At 37.0% G+C, this 20,995-nt stretch overlaps 1 protein-coding gene across 1 annotated transcript; it reads left to right on the forward strand.

Moving 5' to 3' along the window:
- Window positions 1–3,881: 3,881 nt before the first annotated feature.
- On the forward strand, window positions 3,882–4,823 carry LOC114041316 (olfactory receptor 13D1-like). Its single transcript, XM_027859703.1, has one exon. The coding sequence runs from the start codon at window positions 3,882–3,884 to the stop codon at window positions 4,821–4,823; it is 942 nt and encodes a 313-aa protein (XP_027715504.1).
- Window positions 4,824–20,995: the final 16,172 nt, after the last annotated feature.

A 20,995-nucleotide genomic window follows, 5' to 3' on the forward strand; every position in this document is an offset into this window, starting at 1 on the left:
CTTTGGGAATATTCATTGGAAGAATACTTTTGAAGACCTAACCTATCTAAATAACCCTATTCTTACCCTGTTTAAGGGCTGACCTGGTCCTTCCAGATTCTAGTACTCACCAGGAGAAAAAAGGAGTTTGCTTTTAATTTGTACATATTTTGTACTTATTTATATGTGCACACATTATTTTCACCAATATACTGTAATTTCACCGAGGGAACAGACTTTTTTTCATTTTTGTCTTTTTGTCTGCAGTGCCTAGCACATAATGTGTACTTAATAAATATTTGTTGATTGATTGATTACCCCTGACTAGGGTATATGATGATAGCTAGCACTTAGATAGTACATTAAGGTTTGCAAAGTACTTTACAAATATTATTTCATTTTATCCTCACAACAGCCCTTGGCAACAAATGCTATTATTATCCCCATTCTACAGATGAGGAAACTGATATGAAGAGACATTAAGTGACTTGCTCAGGGTCATACAGCCAGTAAATATCTGGGACTGGATTTGAACTTGGGTTTTTCTGACTCCAAACCTAGCCCTCTATCCATTAACCACCTAGTCTTGGTTTTCATAGGCCTGTAGGAATGTATTTCCTCTAAAGGACCTCACTGTGCTGTGGAGGAGAGATAATTGGGGCTTAGTCCTAGGATATTAAAGCTACCAACATGGGAAGTGAAAGTTGAGTCTCAGACTAGATTCTCTTGAGATTTCTGACTGTGTTATAATACTCTAAGACATCTTTATGCTTTAGTATATGGAAGAGAGTGAAGGAAGAAACAGCACCACTAACCATCACAAAAATTTCATTGTGTATTGTGCCACAGAACATTTTCTTTGGCAAGGATTTGAAATTCATATTCCTGTTTCTCCAAATGTGCATATGAGAAATAAATAACATGTCCATCCAGTACAGGATGAGATCATTTCTTCCTAGTAGTGGGAAAACTCAAATAAGGGAAGCCTTTGTTAAAAGATTGAGAATACATGAGAAGTCAGTTCTTTAAACACGCTTATTTATTGATTCAAGATCTTCAGGAATAAAAATACAGCCCTGCACTCCTTAAATCTCACTATAGGGTTTGTTGAAATTATAAAACCATTAATAGATGTATGCAGAAAGGATACAAGAAAATATGTGCTAATTGGGCTTTCCTGGCCACCCAAATTCTCAGCAATCTTTTCTAGTCTCTGAGTCTCAAAGCAGTGCATGAGGTCATTCCCAGAAAACCAGCTCTGTCTAGAAGTACAGGCTAAGTCTGAGTAGCAACAACAGCTAGAGACAGTTCTGTCTCATGCACAGGAGAACAAAAGTTTCATTTTGAAATGCACCAATAGAAGATAAACAGACATCAAGAACTTTTTTAACACCAAAATCAAGAGTAAGATACATAGAACATATTTAAGGGGTAATAGAATTTCTTTGCTGTCAGGTATTATATTCAAGGATTTACCAGACATTTAGCTGTTTCTGTCTGCCTATCCCCTTCATTACCCCTAAAAGAAAACCCCTGGTCTGATCAGATCACATCAATAACATCTGCCCGGTATAGTGTATGAGAGAGTGATCGAATATGAGGATATTAAAACAAAAATGAAACCATCCCTACCCTCCAAGACTTTACATTTTGGGGGAGAGATAACATCTACATCATAAATGTGAACAAAATAGATACAAAAATATTTACATGGTAACTTTTGGAAGGGAGGCACTAGAAAGTGGGAGGAATCATCAAGATTCAAGTCAGAGACAGTGTTTGAGCTGACCTTTGAAGGAAAGAACAGATTCTAATAATTGGAGGTGAGAAGGAAGGGCCTCTGTTATCAGGCCCATACTTCAAGTCTTTCCAGAGTTGGTAGGACCTGTCCAAAACTTGTTCTCTGCTAGTGTGAATCCTAAGAATATCTTCAAAATATTATAATGCAATTGGGGCAGGACTTCTGTACAAACTCATCCCAAGCAGAAAAATGATGTTGTGTGGCTTTGTAAGTCAGAAATATGAATGAATATTTCTCATGTCTTTCTAATAAATGTTTGTTGAGTGATTGAATGGTGAGCATTACCCCTATCAAAAATGTTAGAGTGGGAGGACACTTTGCAGATAATCTAGCCCTACCCTTTTATTCTACAATTGAGAAAAATAAGATCCAAAGTATAATGATTTGTTCAAGACGGTGGAGATAGTTAATAACTGGCCTGGAGTCAGTCTGATTCAGTGATCTTTCTGATGCACGATACATGCAGATAGATTTCATACTAAATAAATTCCTGAACGTAGTCAGGAAGACCAGAATTCAAACCCTCAGACTCTTAACTAGCTGTGTGAATCAGCTAAGTGAACAAGTCACTTAGCTTCTGTGTGCCTCAGTTTCCTCATACATCAAATGGGGATAACAATAGCACCTACATTCCAAAGTTGATATAAGGATAAAATTAGATAGTATACATAGAGTGTATTAAAAGTTTTAAAGTGGTATATGTATGTTAGCTATTATTAATTTATGGAAAAATGTAGAATTTTCATGATTTATATTTTCTATAACTGATGGAAAAAAGAAGCAAATTTCTCTCTTCAAGAGTTCTATAAAAATGTTCATAGAATGCTGCTCCATAATATGACAAAACAATTTTATCTTATGAAATGTGATTTCCCTTAGAAGTGTAAATCATTGATAAAACCACCAGAAGTCATGCAAAACTTGAAAGTCCAAAAAAATTAATGATCCATTATTAGGAAATTGCTTGATTATTTATTCTTGGTTGCATGGTAATCATCAATTAATTTTCTATTGGAATTGTGGGGAAGGGTAGGGAATAAATGAGTACTTCAACAGTCACCACTTAGATCTCTCTGGAACAAAAGTCATGGGGAAAAGGGAGCAGCTTCTCTGGATCATATGATTAGAATAAGAAGCAGATTTCTTTTACTAACAGGACAAAACTTCTTGGAATGAAAACTAACTTTCCCATTAAAAAAGGCCAGTGTTCCCCACAACCTCCATAAGATCTTGAAAAGAAAAAGAGGTGATTTTCCTGGAATCCCCAGGGGGAATTAAGGAAAGGATATAGAGGCTCTAACCCTATGTGACAAGACTACAACCAATGAGAAGGACATAGCATCACACAGAATTTCTACTCTTCTCTCTTATCTGGTGACCATTTTAAAGGAAGCGACTCTATGCTTTGGCTCATAGATTACCTAAAAGAATTTACTCTTGTCTATCTTGTTCACTAGCCGGCTAAGAGAACTCCTTTCAAGATATTAACAGCAAGGATTGGAAAAGGTCTTGATTTATAACCTGATTTCTTTCTCTTTGCAGAAATATTTGTGTTATAAATATCTTTAAGAAATTTTTTTTACATTTTCAATTTATGGAAGGCATTTTCTGTTTGCATGTTTACAAGGGGCTAGAAATCTTCCTGAAATTCCATGTGCTGAAAAACATTCATTCAATTCCTTTCTTGCTCTGCATTTGCCTCCCTGATACACACACACACACACACACACACACACACACACACACACTTGTCTCTTTTTGAGTGAGGGCTCAAGGTACTCTAGCTTCCCATCAGCCACTGCTTTAAATCGTAAGAGTTGCTTGCTAGGAAAGGGAAGTTGATGGCACACTTAAATCTCTTACCAAAGAGGGATTATTAACAGCACAAGGTTAATGGCAAATGTGTTTCTGAGTACATTGAGCTGTAAAGAGGGTGCTAGTGCAATTTGTCTAGTAGATAATCTGTAATTTTGAAATAATAGCATGATCCTAGGAATACAATTTAGAAAAACATGAATGACATTTGAAAATCACTGAAGTAAGATAAACTTTGTGTTTTGTGTTCCTATATGAAATCTTACAGGAGGAAGAAAGCAAACAGATGGAAAAGCAAAACCATACCTTAGTGACCATGTTTTTTCTCCACGGTCTTGCTGCCTACCCCAACTTTCACTTTGTTTTCTTCCTGACGTCCCTTATCATGTACACCGTAATCTTATTGGGCAACAGTTTCCTCATTACAATCAGCATCCTGGACTCTCACCTCCACACCCCCATGTATTTCTTCCTCAGTAACCTCTCCTTCCTGGACATCTGCTACACATCTTCTTCTGTTCCTTTGTTACTTGTGAACTTCATTTCAGGGCAAAATAATATTTCTTTTATGGGATGTGGAGTACAAATGTTCTTCTCCCTTGGCCTAGGGTCCACAGAGTGTGTGCTCCTCACTGTGATGTCATATGACCACTATGTAGCCATTTGTAGGCCCCTGAGATACCCTGTCATCATGAACAAATGGCTTTGTGGGTGGATGGCAGCCAGTTCCTGGATAACAGGTGGGCTAAATTCACTGGTGCAAACAATCCTTGCTATGGGGTTGCCCTTTTGTGGGAACAATGTCATTGATTATCTTACATGTGAGATCCTAGCTGTATGGAAATTGGCGTGTACAGATATTTCCCTCAATAAGATTATTATGTTGATATCAAATGTGATTTTTTTAGTTATTCCTGTGATATTAATATTCATCTCCTACTCATTCATCCTTTTTACCATCCTGAGAATCAACTCAGCCACAGGAAGGCAAAAAGCCTTTTCTACCTGCTCAGCTCACTTGACTGTAGTCATCATCTTTTATGGCAGCATCCTCTTCATGTACATGAAGCCCAAGTCCAAAGACTCCCATGGGACAGATGAGCTGATCGCCCTCTTCTATGCTGTGGTCATTCCCATGCTGAATCCCATCATCTACAGTCTGAGGAACAAGGATGTAAAGGAAGCAGTTAAAAAGTTGTGTAAAAATATCTTCTCACAAGGAACATGAAAGACCAGGGTATATTAGCCATATAGCAAATAACTACCCATCCAAAAGAGATAAACTTCCTCCACTTAGAATCAACTCTTCAAAGAGCCAGAGTTGGTTAATACAACATGAGCCTGATTTCTTCAGTTTCATTCACCTTCCGCTGATACCCCACTCCACCAGAAACATCTGGAACAAAAAAAAACATTCATAGAGGGTTGTAAAGAGTATTGGTAAAGAATCTTTCCTTCCTTGGTGTGTTTCCCTAGGGAGATTTTGGAAAGAAGTCATTGGAAAAATTTGAAATCATCAGGATTGAAAATCCATAACCTTCTTTGAATGGGGAAATCTCATCTCATCAAAGCCCCACCTTAGCTCTCCAATTTTGTTCCCCACAACTACTCAAATACTAAGAATACTCTGTAACTATCAGGTTCATCACCTCATGATCACACATGCATGTCATACTCAGTTCTGTTTCTCAACCTTTACTCCTGCTGTTTGCTCTACCAAAAATGTCTTTCCCTCTCTCCACTAAATCCAATGCTGTTCATCCTTCAAGGCCCAAAGTCTTACTTTTTTCCTGAAGCCCACCTCTTCTTTGAATTTCTTTTTATACCCCTTGATTTTATACTCTTTTTAATTTTCTCAAATTGCTCTTTCTGCATTCATCTTGTTTTACTGATTACATTTTAAGTTTCATAAGAGCTTTCATGAGAGATGCTGTGTCATATATGGCATATGTTATATATATATGACATATATATTTTATGTATATAAAATTTCCCCTTCATTTCCTAGGGCACATAAAATCTTCCAATAAATTCATTTTGATTGATAGAAAATGTCTGTAATTTTTTTTTGTATTTACCAACCTATCTGGAAGATAGAGCAGCTAGATGGAGAGTGGATAGAGCACTGGCCCTGAATTCAGGAGGACTTGAATTCAAACCTGGCCTTAGAAACTTACTATCTGTGTGACCCAGCACAAGTCACTTAACCCTATTTGTCTCAGTTTGCCCATCTATAAAATGAGCTAGAGAAGGAAATGGCAAACCGTTCTAATATCTTTGCCAAGAAAACACCAAATGGGGTCATAGAAAGTTGGATGTGACTGACAAGACAACAACCTGAAAGACACAATGTAGTTCTTGGGTAGGTATAGGTCACATTTTAAATTATCATTAGCAATAGTAGTAGAAATAACTAATAATAATGGTGTTGTTATGAAAATATCATCTAACATTCATATAAAGCACTGCTTTAGCATCCATGACCTCATTTGATTATTACCAGTTTTTCAAGTGAAGAAAATGAGAATCAGAAAGGTTTGGTGACTTTCTCAAAGTCACAATCAGTAGGAGACATCTAGAAGTAGAATTTGAGTTTTTAAGCATATAGTAGATACATAATAAATCTTTATTGATTGATTTTTAGTCACATTACAAAGTGCTAATTAGTAAATTAATATTATTGTACAATTCAACCTCATGAAATTATATTAGTGTGTATTAGCATCCCTGGGACTTTGTTACTCACCAGTGTGATAGCCACAGATTGTGTAGACACAGAACTACAATATCTGTTTATTGATATATAGAACAGAAGGAAAATCTTGAGGCCCAGATTCAAGACATACAAAGGCATTTTGTATTGTGGGACCCAAGAAATTGTAAGGTAATTTTTAAGTACTTAGGGGAGGGAAAAAGAAACTTTTGGATGAGTCCCTGGAACAAAAAAAAAGACATATACCCAAGTGGCCTCCTATGATCACAGATATGCCCAACCTAAATAAATTAGGATAATATTCCTGTATCCTATCATTGTCTAACCATAACAAGAAACAGTATGGACTCACTTCCTTTATTTATTTATAGGATGCTACATGATACAGTGATATCATAAGATCTGTAGTAGATCTTAGGGCAGGGGAAAGTATGAGCAAAGTTGAACCAGCACATGTAGCCAGATGGGGTTCCACCAAAGTACAAGCTATCTCCTTCCATGGTATTTTTCTGGGGATCACATTGCACTCTATACTTAACATGTGGTTGGCATACATCTGGAAGGAAGTAGTTGTGAGATTCTGAGATTCAATGAGAAAGGAGCCTGGACAAACTTCAGAGTATAGGGGAAGGAAGGAATTAACTTCTTCTTCTCTTAAAGTTATGCTAACTTATTTTTCTGAAGCAAAGGAAGAAACGAATACTGATATTTTTGATTTTCCATTCCCGAAGCTCCTGCTCACTGGTTAATGTTTCAGAGTTTGCAGATACGTGGCTCACCTCATTATTACCCCCAGAAAGTAATTGTTGAGTATTTGGAAACTGTGCTAGGGCCAGAGCAACAAAGAAGTGCAAGACATGGCCCTTGCTCATGAGGAAATTACCATTTCATTGAAGACAAAGGATATGATCATAAAAATATATGCTTCATTACTAGAACAAATCATAAGGACTACAGGAGCTCCAAGGAAAGAGTGAAAACTATGGGATAGGGCAATTTCAGAAGGATCCATATTGGAGCTGACTTGAAGTGGACCCTGAAGAAATGTAACAATGATAAAATATGTAACAGGTGACATATAATAATAATAATTAATGTTATTATTGTTATTAATATCCTCAAAGTCCAACCCATCATTCAAATTATGAGTAGGGGGAGAGGAGAATGGCAAATTAAGGGAAATTCAATGAGGTTGAAGTACAGCAAGAATGTTTTTGCCCTAAGACAATAATAGTAGTTCTGGGGGCCAGGCAAGAACTCTGAAATGCTGGTGGATAATGCTCTAGAATGCCATGGATTGGGGAAAAACCACAGTCATTCCAATACAACTGTCCAAAAATTCAAAAAAATAGATTGGGTGGCATAGGGTTATAGACAAGCCCTACTTAAAATTGCCATGAGAATCAGCATGACCCAGAATAGAGGGGTAAGTGGTTCTGTTCCATGTTCTGCTACCACAAAAAGATAAGAGACACTGAAATGCCAATATCCTCCTGCTAGAAATGTTTCAGTGAAGATTGTGCTGACCACCAAAGTGAACAAATACTAGTTAATGTAGAATATACTTGTTACACAACAATGTATTGTTAACTGGCACTAGGCAATCATAAACAATTGTTTCATCTCTTAACTTAAATTGATTAAATAAGATAAAATTGAGAAGATACTAAAATATAAAGGGAAAGAAGTTAAAAAACTTGAGGTCATTGCGTCATTGAAAAAAAAAGAAAGAATAGTTCTTGCTTTTTATAGGTCAGAAAAATGATACGGAAGGAACACAGACAACAGCTACAAACATGACCATGAGAAGACTCCTAAAGGAGGCAGTCTCCCTTTTTAGGGATGGAAGAAAACTCATCTATCCTTTAGGAATAATGGTTAGCATCTGTTAGCGTTAACTTTGCATGTGAGCTAATTTATATATTAGGCCTATTGCAGAATTTTATTGTTGTCAAGAGATTATGTTAACCTATCAGCAAAGACAAAGGGGCAAACACTTTTTTTTTAATTTCAAGAACAGTTGGGGATTACATAGCACTTTGCTTTGTATTAAACAGGGGTCACTTTCCAAGATGGAAAAGAAAGAAAATGCAGGCATCCCTTTCTCTTTAACTCCATAATTGAATGAGTTTACTTAATGCAAATTTTAGAAATTATACCTAATAATGAAATGGATGGCCAAAAACAGCACCAATGTCTTAACTGATTTTGCAAAGAAGGGCATACTCAGACTGAAATTTTAAAATGCCTTTTTTTATTTGACAACATGAATACAACTAGCAAACCAATTATAGTAAAAGAGAATAATTTTTAAAATCTGATGTCTGTATTATGAATTCTCCAAGAATATTTGACAGAAAGTGTAAAAATATTTCAGTACCTAGACACAGTAGTACATGTGATGGCTGTTGCCACAGTAAGACCCAACCACAGGAGTAAAGGTGGAATTACCAAGGAAAAATTTTCTTGATGTGTCCTTTGGGAAGGGGGCAGGGATTAATTTAGTTAAATTCCTACCCAATGTAACCTTACACAGAAAACTTTCTCTTCAAAGTGACTTCAGAGGACGTATTATTAGACCTTATGTACCTGGAATGAGGAAATCATGGTGAGAGTTCCCAGGTCTTATCAGTGTTACAGAAACTATATCAAGGACTATCTCCTAAAAACAGGAATCAGATACCACCATGGTAGAAATTAATTGAGGACCTATTGATGATCTGAAGAAATGCATTGGATTACCTAATTAGCTATCTGGGATTGAAGTAGAAAACTCAAATACCTTATTAATAAATCAGAGGTAATAAAAAATGTGGAAAGAAATTCAGACAACAAAAGTATGTCAGATATTTTTATGTGTCCTTCATTAGCAACCAAAAGCCAAAAGGTTGAGATAGAAGGAATCAAAAAGCAGGTTGAAGAAGAAAATAAACAGTTCATCATCAATTAGCCTCTGACTCATGAATTTGAGAATAAGGTTGACTCACTTATGCTTATGGTCAATTGCCAATTATAAAAACTTGTATTTGCATCCAGGGATATCACATTTGAGCTGTGTGACCTTGGACAAATTATCCTTTTTACATGTACCTTATTCACCTCCCACACGCTATGATCCCATTACACTGGCCTTCTTGCAGTTCTTTGATACTGTGTCTCCCATATTTGTGCCTTTACACTCTATCCTCCATGCTGCCCTTCACCTCTGCTTCCTCCAGTCTCAACTTCTTTAATATACCTTTCCCAATCTCCTTAGCTGCTAATGCCTTCCCTTTTCAGGTTATTTTCATCTATTTTGTTTATGTCTTGTATGTACTTAGTTTTTTAGATGAGGTGTCTCCCACTAGGATATATGCTCCTTGAGAGCCAGGGCTGTTTTCTGCCTTTCTTTGTATCCCAGCACTAAGTACAGTGTCTGGCACATAGCAAGTGCTTAATAAATACTTTTTTTACTAGTTAATTAACTTAATTTCTGTGGGTCTCACTTTCCTTGGTTGTAAAGTGAAGATGGTATCTGCACTACCTAACAGTATTGTTTTGAAGATCAAGTAAAGTATGCAACATGTTTTATAACTATAAAATATCAAATTAATATGAGGCTACTAGAATTAGTAATTACCTCTGAGTGAAGTAATTGATATGTCAGAGACAAGTGTCAACTGTTCCTGGCCATATGGTTGAGTTTCTTACTTAGTCTATTGAATCTTGCTCATCTGGGCAACAGAAGCTAGAGGAATGAGTTTTGGAGCCATTCATTCACTCTTCTCTTACCCAGCTTCTAGAAAAAAAAAAACTTTTAAAACTGAAACAGTCCTGATTTTATTCTCTCTGTCCACATGTGTGGAATGGATTGCTCCTATTTCTGCCGATCGAAATGCCTCCTGGGGCAGCTAGGTGGCACAGAGGATAGAGCACCAGCCCTAGAGTCAGGAGGACTCAGACACTTGATACTTACTAGCTGTGTGACCCTGGGCAAGTCACTTAACCCCATTGCCTAGCAAAAGGGAAAAAAAACTGAAACAATTAGCTCCTCCAAAGGAAAGTTTGAGCCACAAATACAGTAAGTAGGAGGAGAGCACCTCTGCAAATACTGATGCTTTCTATTATTTTAAGAGATTACATACATCTATAGCTTGGAATATGGAGAAAGAGAAAATCATCCAATGGAATAGAATAAGAAATCAGGCATTGTGCCTACTTTCTAAGTCTTCACATTATGTCTCCAACACTTTCTGACAATGTGCATTTCCAAATTCCATGGAAATCAATATTAATACATTCAAGTACAAAAGATGAAGTAGCTCTGTATAGGAATGAATTTGTGCAACCAGTGTTCTCTCCAACAAAATTTATGTCCATTGACAAGACTACAGTCTTTGACATCTTTGAATCTCCCTTTGCCACCCAATACCAACACCATAGCTTTGCATAGTATTCTGTATCGGGATGGAAACCAGACCTGTGGTTTAATTGATCTAAGGAACTCTCAGATGAGGAAATATACTCTATCAATACAGAACAGCACCTTCTCTGCAACTTAGTCTTAGAGAATTTCCTAGAGCTCTGAGTAGTGAAATAACTTGCCCATGGTCACAAAGGACATACTATCAGATATGGGACTTGAACCCTTGTCTTCCTGAAGCTTTCTCTCTCTCTCTCTTGGTCTCTCTCTGTCTGTCTTTCTCTGTCTCTCTCTCTGTCTCTCCTTCTCTCTCTTCATTACACTGTGAGACTTCTGACAGCTTAACAAATATTTGGTTGATTTAATTAAACTCAACTGGACTATGTTGTTGGCTAGGCTGAGAATTCAAACATAGCTGTATTTGAAATAGCATGATGTAATAAGTTCCATGTAATTGGGCCTTGGGGGTACTTGTTCATGAAGTATCAGAAAGTTTTCACCCTCTGTGTATATCCAGGTTAGAACTTTAAATTGCTTCAGGGACAAAGTAATCCCTAAGAATAGTGAGAGATTTAAATTGCCTTCTAGAGTCTGTGGCTGATTCTTTAGAGATTTGGGGGCCCTCCACTATGGGGTCAGTGATTCTGGTTGTGTTCCTTGGTCAAAGAAAATTGAGACAACTCTTAAAAGATACTGATTAATTTACATTTTTTCCTATGCTCCCCATTCTGGAGCCATCTATGCCCTCCAATAATTGCACATTTAGAATGTCTATGACTAACATATGGGGCCTTTGAAATTAGGTGTAGCAACACTTTCAACTAAAATTCAAATAAGACGATGAAATTCTGAAGCAACATAGCTCTCCATTAGGACCAACTTTTTGGAAACCCATCATCCCACTGAGGAACTTCCTAAAATAGGAGTAAACAATGCAATCTGCAGTGTGGTGAAGTCTTAGAGCAAAGATAACCTCCCACATAGAGGTAAATTGCTGTGAAAACTAAACAATAAATGACCACTCATTCCTTAGGGTATAGCAGCAAAAGATCTTTATGCATGATAATGCATTTTCCTTAATGTTGTTTTCACTGATAAAACCATATGTGTTTCTGATGTCAAATCATTTGAAGGACCAAGGACTTTGATGGTAAGAACTTTATTTTCCAGGTTTTTGGCAACTATAGCTGTTGATGGGGCAGGGAATATATCACCTGTAGAGGCAGTTGCCAGCAAGTTAATTCCCTATATAAAGGCTGCAGGGGCTAGGCTTCAAGCAGGAACAGTGGTCTTCAGATGTTGTTATTCCTGGTACTCTTTGACTTAGGGTCCTGGACTATTTCCAACTGGGTCTGAGTAGAGTAGCCTGGGTAGTGCTATGGCATGCCTGGCGCTCACTTCTTCCTGTATCTCACTCAGGTTGCCTGAGGTGTTAACTTTAAAATACATTCAACGTTCAATGAGAAGTTCAATGAGGTGGTGTGGCATAGAGAATAAAGAACTGGACTTAAGATCAAGAAGAACTTGGTTCAAATCCTCCCTCAGAATCTTATTAGCAGTTACCCTCAGTAAATCATTTAACTTCTCAACTTCAGTTTCTTCACCTGTAAAATGAACATCTTAAAAGCACCTAATTCACAGGGTCGTTCTAAGAATCAAATGTGATCATATGTGTAAAACACCTCAAAGCACTACATAAACATTAGCTATTATTACAAAAAAAAAGAAACATCTGAAAAGAGAAAGGAATTCTCACATCATAAAGGTGGAGAATGGAGAAACTGACACAGAAGGGAAAGGGAAGGACTATAGGACTCTTGAATCTATGTTTTAAATAAGTCCTTTTTCAAAGAGAATGGAGGTGAATTCACTGAGGAGGAAGTAGCTGTTTGTCCTCCAACAAATTGTGATGTAGATTCACAGGTGCCTTCAAGTAAAAGACAATCCAATAATAGTCAAAGGAAGAAGTGTATGATTGTTAGCGAGTCCCAGCTAAGGGCTGCTGAAGTATCTTTTTGTTTATTTGTCCAAAACAAGAGAGGATGACTGTCTTTATAAGTCGTACATCCAGCCTCTCCAAAATTGTCAAACCTGATGAATAATGCCCACTTTAGAGGATTCGTGTATTTACAAATGATGTTGCCAGAAGGAATCTAGAAAGTATTGCCAGTAAAATCTTGCATTGGGGTTCAAAAAATAAACATCACAAATGCAGGATGGTGAGTATACTCACCATCCTGCATTTATGATGTAGCTATACATAGCATTTTGTCTGAAAAATATTTATATGAATTAACAGTATAATACAGAAACCAAAAACCTAACGATATCAAGGCTGTATTAACTGAGGCACAGTATCCAAATCAAAGGAAGTAATAGTCCCACTGGATTCTGCCCTTGTCATAATCTATCTAGGCTTTGTGTTCAGTTCCTGGATCTTACATGGGAGTGATTGAAAAGTATGGCAGTTCATGGAAGGAGTACCTCCTAGCCTGTGTCTGGCAAGCAATACTGAGTATCTGCTGAGTCCTAATGCTGATCCCTGATTCAGTACTTGAGAGACTATAACAACTATATGAGTGTGTGTGTATTATATACATATATATATATTCTGAGTGCAGATATCCAATAGAGTTCTTACCCATGCCTATTCTCCAGTACTGTCTGTATAATAAATGATTATACCCAATGAAGCATTAAATTGCCAAGAGCTGAAGTGTTTGAGGAAGGGGTTTAATTAGAGAGAGATGACCCTGACACAGAAAATGATACAGAATCAAATAAAATAAACATTTAGTAAGAGCCTACAATGTGTTGAGCACTTGCTAGTCAATAAGAGATATACACAGAGTAAGTAAGTCATGGTCCCTAATCTTAAGGATTTACACTCTAATAAAGGAATATAAAACATGAAAAATGAATATAAAATGATACTTGATTAGTTCAGAAGATACATGCAAAGCCAGAGTCAAAATATGTGAAGGTCATTCACAAAGAGATGTGTGGCAAGATCTGAAGGGGAGACCCAAAACTCAGTACTAAGTTCTAAAGCTGGGAATAGAAAAATATAAAGTGGAGCTGATAGGTCCTAGTCAACAAAAAATAGGTCCACAGGGAAGCTAATCAGGATTGGGGGGGTAAGATTAGAGCTATGACTAGGGTCATGAATCTGCTGCACCAGTACTTCACAGGACTGGTACTCCAGTCAGTGGCCCTCCCAAATAATAAGACACTGGAATATTTCAAAATCATAGAGTACATTAGACTTGATGTTTCTAGCCCCAAATTATGCATATGAATATGGAGACAAGGATGGCAAAGGAGCCACTTAGTCACAAAAAAGGATTATCCCAACATTCTTTGAGGAGGAGGATATGGAAAACTTGGTGAATTTAAAGGAGTCTTGGAGGGAGAGTAAAATTGGACAGTAAAAATTTCTAGACAGTGGCATCAAACTAAAAGAGAAATGGGGACCACCAATCATTACATAAGAATCCCTATGGGCTGCCATATTGACTTGGTTTTCAAATGTAATGTTACCTATGTTTTATTATATTTTTATTTATTTTGTTAAATATCTCCTAATTACATTGTAATCTGTTTGGGTCACCTTTGAGAGTGCTGTGGGCTCCCACATATTGGACACCTCAGGTGTATAGTATTAATGACTGAGCTTCATTGAGGGGTTCCCAGTAAGATTATGCTTTTTTCAGAGAGTCAGACCTTAACCTTCTCAGAAAGCAGGGACAAAAGGCCAACTGATATGTACTAGACTTATCTGCAGTGTATGCTGCAAAGATCATCACAACTAGTAGCGTGATGAGGTTTAATGTAGTGACATAACTGGAGGTGAAAGAAAGTGTGTTTAATCAAAGAACAAGGAATATTGTAGGTGAACTCAGAAAGAGATGAGGGTAAACCAGTTATCCAACGTTATTCCTAGGGCTTTATAGTCTACAGTATTGGGGTAAGAGGTAAGTCAGTGAAGAGGTACATAGGACAACAGATGACATATTGTCCTCCATGATTTCTTTTCATCCCTAGATGGATTCTTTGCATCTACATTAGCTGAAGCTGTGGCCATGAAAGCAAGTTATGTTACATTAACCAAGCTGTTGAAACTGCTTAGCTATCTCATACCATCAGGTATTGAAGGTAAAAATAACCAGACCAGGGGTGGGAAACCTTTTCATGTTGGAAATTTAGTTGTAATCAAATAAGGCCACATTCAAGAAACTTCAATTAGATATACTTTTAAAAGTACATTATTTTGTAAAAAATCTAGCTACTGTGTACTTAATAATTTCCAAAAATATATCTTCCTTATAGTTTCCCTTTCCCTCTTCTCCTTTCCTCCCCATTTCCCTACTGAATGAAATTTATTTCTGCATCTGTGTCTGTACATTCTGTGTCTGTGTCTGTACATTCTTCCCTCCTTTGACCAGTTCAGATAAGAGTAACATTCAAGTGCAGATGCTTCCTCCTCCTTGTTTGTATAAATGTCTACATTATTCATCCTGATCATGTGAAGTAATTTTCCCTGACCTTTCTTTCCCTTCCTCCCCAGTGTATTCCTCTTCCCCTCTTTCCATTCTTCTCTTGAGATCAATAAATAACAGAACCACTCCTAGGTCTTGTCTAATTAGACTCTCTCATGATCCCTTGATGATGAAAGAAATCAGAGGGGAAACATTTTTCATCTCCCCACATTAGAATGTAAGCATTTATCCTACTTTAGTCCTTTAATCATTGTTCATTCAGTGTTACCTTTTTATGTTTTTTTAAAGTCTCTGTCTGAACTTCAGTTTCTACACAGATCTGATCTTTTCATCAGGAATGCTTGGAAGTCTTCTATTTCATTAAAGATTGATTTCTAATTATCTGAAATCCAAAATATGGTGTTAGTACATCAATACTTCTGTAATCAAACTACTCATTTTTGAGCTCACCTACAAATATATTGTCAGCTCCTAATATAATATGTATCATTTTGTCTTATTCTTATAAAAATTAAAAGGCATTTGAGATTTTAAAAAAAGATCCATTTTTCCTTGTAGGATGATACTCTGTTTTGCTGAGTGAGTTATTATTGGCTCCAATCTTATTTTTGCCTTCTAGAATATTGTGTTCCAAGCTCACTGCTCCTCTATAGTTTTAACTGCTAACTCATGTATGATCTTGATGATGGCTCCTTAGTATTGCAATTCATTCTTTCTGACTGCTTGAAATATTTTTCTTTACTTAAAGCTCTTTATATTGATTATGCTGTTCCTAAGGGTTTTTATTTTGGGGTTTCTTTCGGGGGTGGATTCTTTCAATTTCTACTTTATCCTCTAGTTCTAATAGATACAAGCAGTTTTTTCTTAAGATTTCTTTTTTGTCTTTGGCATTCAGGTAATCCAGTGATTCTTAAATTATTTTTTTTCTTGATCTCTTTTCCAAGTCGGTTATTTTTGCTATGAGATCAACTATTTTTTCAGTCTTCTGACTTGAATATTTCTTGTGTCTTGTGGCGTCATTGCCTACTATTTGGTCCATTCGAGTTTCAGGGAGTTTGTGGCTTGGGCAAAGTTTTATACCTTGTGGTACAAAGTGGAAATAGCTTGTGCTAAGTTGTTAATTCTTTTTCCAATTCTTTCTTCCATAGCTCTCATTTCTTTTCCAATTTTTTTTTCCTCTAGTACTCTGATTTCATTTACAAAAAAAAATCAACTCTCTTTTAAAAGAAAATTCTTGCTTCATCTCTCCCAGGAATTTTGTTGAGTTTGTGTCCAAGCTGTGTTTTTGAGGTTTCGCTTTTAAATGTTTTGAAGTTATTCTGGCTTGAATCTTGAGACTCACTGCCACCAGAATAACTTTTAACAGTAGTATTTTTTGTTGTTATTTGCTCATTCTTCAAGTCTACTTCTTGACTTCAGACCTGATATTAGGACTGTGTTCTGCACACTTCTTCAGGGAAGGTCTGGGCTCATTTTGTTGCTGCTTTCTTTGAGTGGTGTGTTATTCCAGGATCTCAGGGATAGATCAAGTTCTAGATTTGCAAGCTGTCAATGTTCCTAATAGGGTCTGACGCAGAGCAAAGTCTCATCACTGACCTCCTGGTTTGAGCTCTGCAAGTTCCTGACCTGAGCTTGAGTCTCTTGACAGTCTCAGCCACTATATGCCAACTGGGGAGCCCTGATAATTCAGATTGACAGAACTGCAAGCTTCTCTTTGGTCTGAGAGTCCTACCCTGTTTGTTCCCCTATAGGCATCAGACTGGGCTAGAACCTGGAATTAACAGTCCTCTCTTCTTCTGGGATATGTGCCACATTTCCGCTGCTTGCTTCTGTATTTTATCCTATCTCTGTATTCTGTCTAAGGCCTTTGACTCTTCCTTACCCTACAACCTCACCCTTAGGCACAAGCACTATCCTCATTCAGCCCTGAATCTGTGACCCAGAACTAGATAGTGATCAAAAAAGTTGCTATTTGGTACCTGTTCCCATCATTATGCCAAAATATGGGTCTGGAGCCTCTTTTTGCCCTGGTTAGCAGAGTTTACTTTGTTTAGGAGTGCTCCACACAGTCGTATCCCTTCCCCATTGTCTATCGACATCTCTGTCTCCCTCTGCCAACCTGAGCTGGAAAAATGACTGGGATTTTAAAATAATTTACCCATTAGAATTCAGCCTGGTATAGTTTCTAGATCTGTTTGGAGGAATTTTGCTCCCTCCCTTTTCTCTTAAAACATTCCGAGAAGTTCTCCTGTTTAGTAGAAAGCTGAACATCCGACAGAATGGCAGTAGCCAAAATAATAAGTCTGTGGGGAAGTACCATAAATGACACCACAGGGTAACAGGTAGGTTGCAGATACTTGTCTATGAAATGGTCCTTAGATTGGAAACTCACAGACTTCACATTAACCCCATACTATCCCACATATACCCATAGTCACATTCCTGGTTCTTTATCCTCTTTCCCTGGTCATACTCCACCACCCCCCAACTAATAATTTAATGGAATCCAGAAAAGTTTCAAAGTGTCCCTAATAAGTGACACCTGTTATTTTCTTTTTACCCTCATGTTGCCCTCGCAGTAATACTACTGGAAAAAATAGATTCCTACAGCATAAGATTGTTATATCAGGCACAGAGCCTAAGATCTCTGTGTATCCCAGGGAATGAGTAATGTCCAGATAAAGTCAGAGAATTATATAATATAAAAGTTAGCTCAGGTACCATGTAGCCTAATGAATACTTAAGAAAGAATCTACTCTATAGCACCCTTAGCAAGTGGTCACTCAGTTTCCACTTGAAGACCATCACTGAAGATTAATCCACTATTATCTGAAGCATTTTATCCCATTTAGGTATAGCCATAATTGCTAGGATTTTTTCCTGATAATAGGTAAAAATTGCCTCTCTTTAACCTCCTTCCATTAATCCTAGTTCTGCCATTTGGGGTCACTACCAAACAAATATCTCTTTCATATAACAATCCTACAACTATTTCAAGATATCTACCATTTCCCATCTAAGTCTTTTCTCCACAGTGAACACTCAAATAACCTTCAACTGACTATCATGATGGTTATGAGTATCCTCACTACATGGAGATACTCCTGGTACAAGTTTATGAGAAGAGATTCATATTCTGGGTTATTGTACTGAAGCTTATGTGGCCCTCATAGGTTCCTTCAAGACCAATGGGAGAAACTTTGGATCACATGGAGCTGCCTCAGACCTTGAAAAAATGACATATTCCTAATACAAGAAGGAGACTAGCCTAACTAATGTAATATTGGGAAGGAGTAAAAAGTAAAAAGGTAGGTAGGGGAAGGGAAGCTAGGTGGTGCAGTGGATAGAGCTCTGGCCTTGGAGTCAGAAGGACCTTAGTTCAAATCCAGTCTCAAACACATGACACTTACTAGCTGTGTGACCCTGGGCAAGTCACTTAACCCCAATTGTCTCATACAAAAAAAAGATAGGTAGGAGAGAACTTTATCATGGAGGTCTTAAGAACCAAGTAGAGATGTGTAGATGGGATACAGTAGAAAATTAGAGAATCATAAGTTTTTGAGCAAGAGGTAATGATGATGGTAGTATTTAAAGATAGAAGTCTAGAAATAGTATATAGGAAGGACTAGAGGAGGAAGAAAATTAAGTCAGGGGGCCTGGCTAGGAGGCTATTGCTATAGCCCAATCAATACTATTTCATCTGAAGCTATCAAGATCTGATGTGTCGGGGGAGATGAGGGAATATGTTGTTGTTGTTGTTGCTGTTCATCCTTCGTTGTCAAAGAGGACCAATGACATCACGGGTGATGTCTTGACTTGCACATAAATTGGATTTGAGTGAGGTGGGAATCCTATCTTTAATTTGTTATCTTTAATATGTGCTACAAATAGAGTAAGATACCATTAAAACACAATTTTGCATTTCAAAAGAAAAAGAAAAAATGACATACATGAAGTTTTTAGAAACCCTCAAACTATTCAGAGACAGATGAAGGGCCATAGTCAGGCATTTTGATGAAGAGATTCTGTCAGTGATGCAGACTTCTGAAAATCAACTTCATCTGTGCTTCCCCTAGTATATATAAGATGGCTGACATTATTTTGGTCCTAAATACCAGGAACCACAACATGTGGCATCCTGTGTAGTATTAAAACCAACTAAAATAAAAATAGAAATTCTAGAAATGGAAACTTCACCTCTCATATTCATAGGGACACTCCCCAAATGCTTTGCTTGCCTTATCATTGAAGTATTAGTTGCACACACACACACACACACACTGCTTGTCAAGCTCAACTACATCCCCAGGGGAACCAAATTCTCTCTTCTTTCAGGTATATTCAACCAGCTTCTGATCAATTTCTTTACAAGAAGTGAAGAAATCTTCTAAATTCTAAGGATGTGGCAATTCAACTACCCTTTTCCACTATCGCCAAATTTAACTCCTTTTCAAAATAGAATCATTTGAGCTATTCAATACACTTGGTATTAAAGGTATGAAGTAGAACTCACTGAAATATTGGGCCACTGGTTCATGAAATGATTACCCTTCAAAGTTATAATGGCTGAGTGTACAGCATTTCCTTCTGGAAGACAGAGGTGTCCATTAGTAGATACAAGTCAAGGACAAATCTCTAGAAGTTGAGTAGCCAGAATCAATCAGGCAAGAAATCAACAAACATTTATTAGGAGACAAATATCTTCCATCCACTGTGCTAGGAACAAGGGGCACAAATACAAAAAAGGAAATTATCCCTGCCCTCAAAGAGTTTATATTTATTTTACTGGAGAGGGGAAAATAAATTAGATTCACAAATAAATAAGAGTAAGCCTATGCAAAGACTTAGGATGAGATTCATCCTTTTTTAAAAAAAAATGTAGAGGTAAGAACCTAGACAAGTACAAAGAGACAGGATACAACAAATGTGAGGTATGATCTTTGGGCAGATATTGTTTGCCCTCTTTCCTTTTTTCTATTACCTTATTATCTGTTGGGTAAAGGTTGCCTTAGGCTCTGAAATGTTCATTGTAGCAAAAAGTTCAGAAGTCTATGCATGACCCCTTCTCCTAAACTGAACAAGGATATAAGTTGTTAGGGCATTTCCACACACATCTTCAAGCAAATTGGCCTAATATAGTCAGTTTTATCTTAATTCTAAAAAAGGGAGTGCAAAACGGAGTTTTTTCTACAATGTGTTAAAATTTACCAATTCTTTTGTTTCATGCAAAAATAACACATGCACATTTGGCAACCAAAGCACTGTGATTGTCTCATCCTACTATAGCTAGGTGAGAATTTGAAAATTAGAAATATGAATCAGAGTTTTTTCTGCTTTGAATATAAGCAAGAAAAGTTTTAGAGTGGAAGGATATATTACAAAGTACCACCCCAACACCTTAACCTGATTCTTGTCATGGTCTCTAATGTCGAACGTCAATGAGTAAAACTTAAGTAAACATACCTCTTCTTCAAAAATTGTTTACAAATATGATAAATTTTAGCCCAAATAGTTTGCTTTTTGAGTGCTCATTTCTTTTAACAGAAGCCAGGTGTATGTAGTCACCAGAAGCCCTGAAGTAATTGTGGATGTACAAAAAAGATGGGACCTATTTTTAAGAATCTCCCTGCTTAGTTATCCTTAGGAACATGGTAATTATCAATAAATATCAATTTATGACTCTGCCTTCTAACTACTTGTAATGAATCTCCTCCAAAGAAGAGGATGTCTTAAGAAAAGGGCAACAATATATTATTCTGTTTGATTGGGGAGGTGGCATCCTGATG

Source organism: Vombatus ursinus, unplaced genomic scaffold, assembly GCF_900497805.2.
Source record: "Vombatus ursinus unplaced genomic scaffold, bare-nosed wombat genome assembly UNPS02014171.1, whole genome shotgun sequence".
Lineage (NCBI taxonomy): Eukaryota > Metazoa > Chordata > Mammalia > Diprotodontia > Vombatidae > Vombatus > Vombatus ursinus.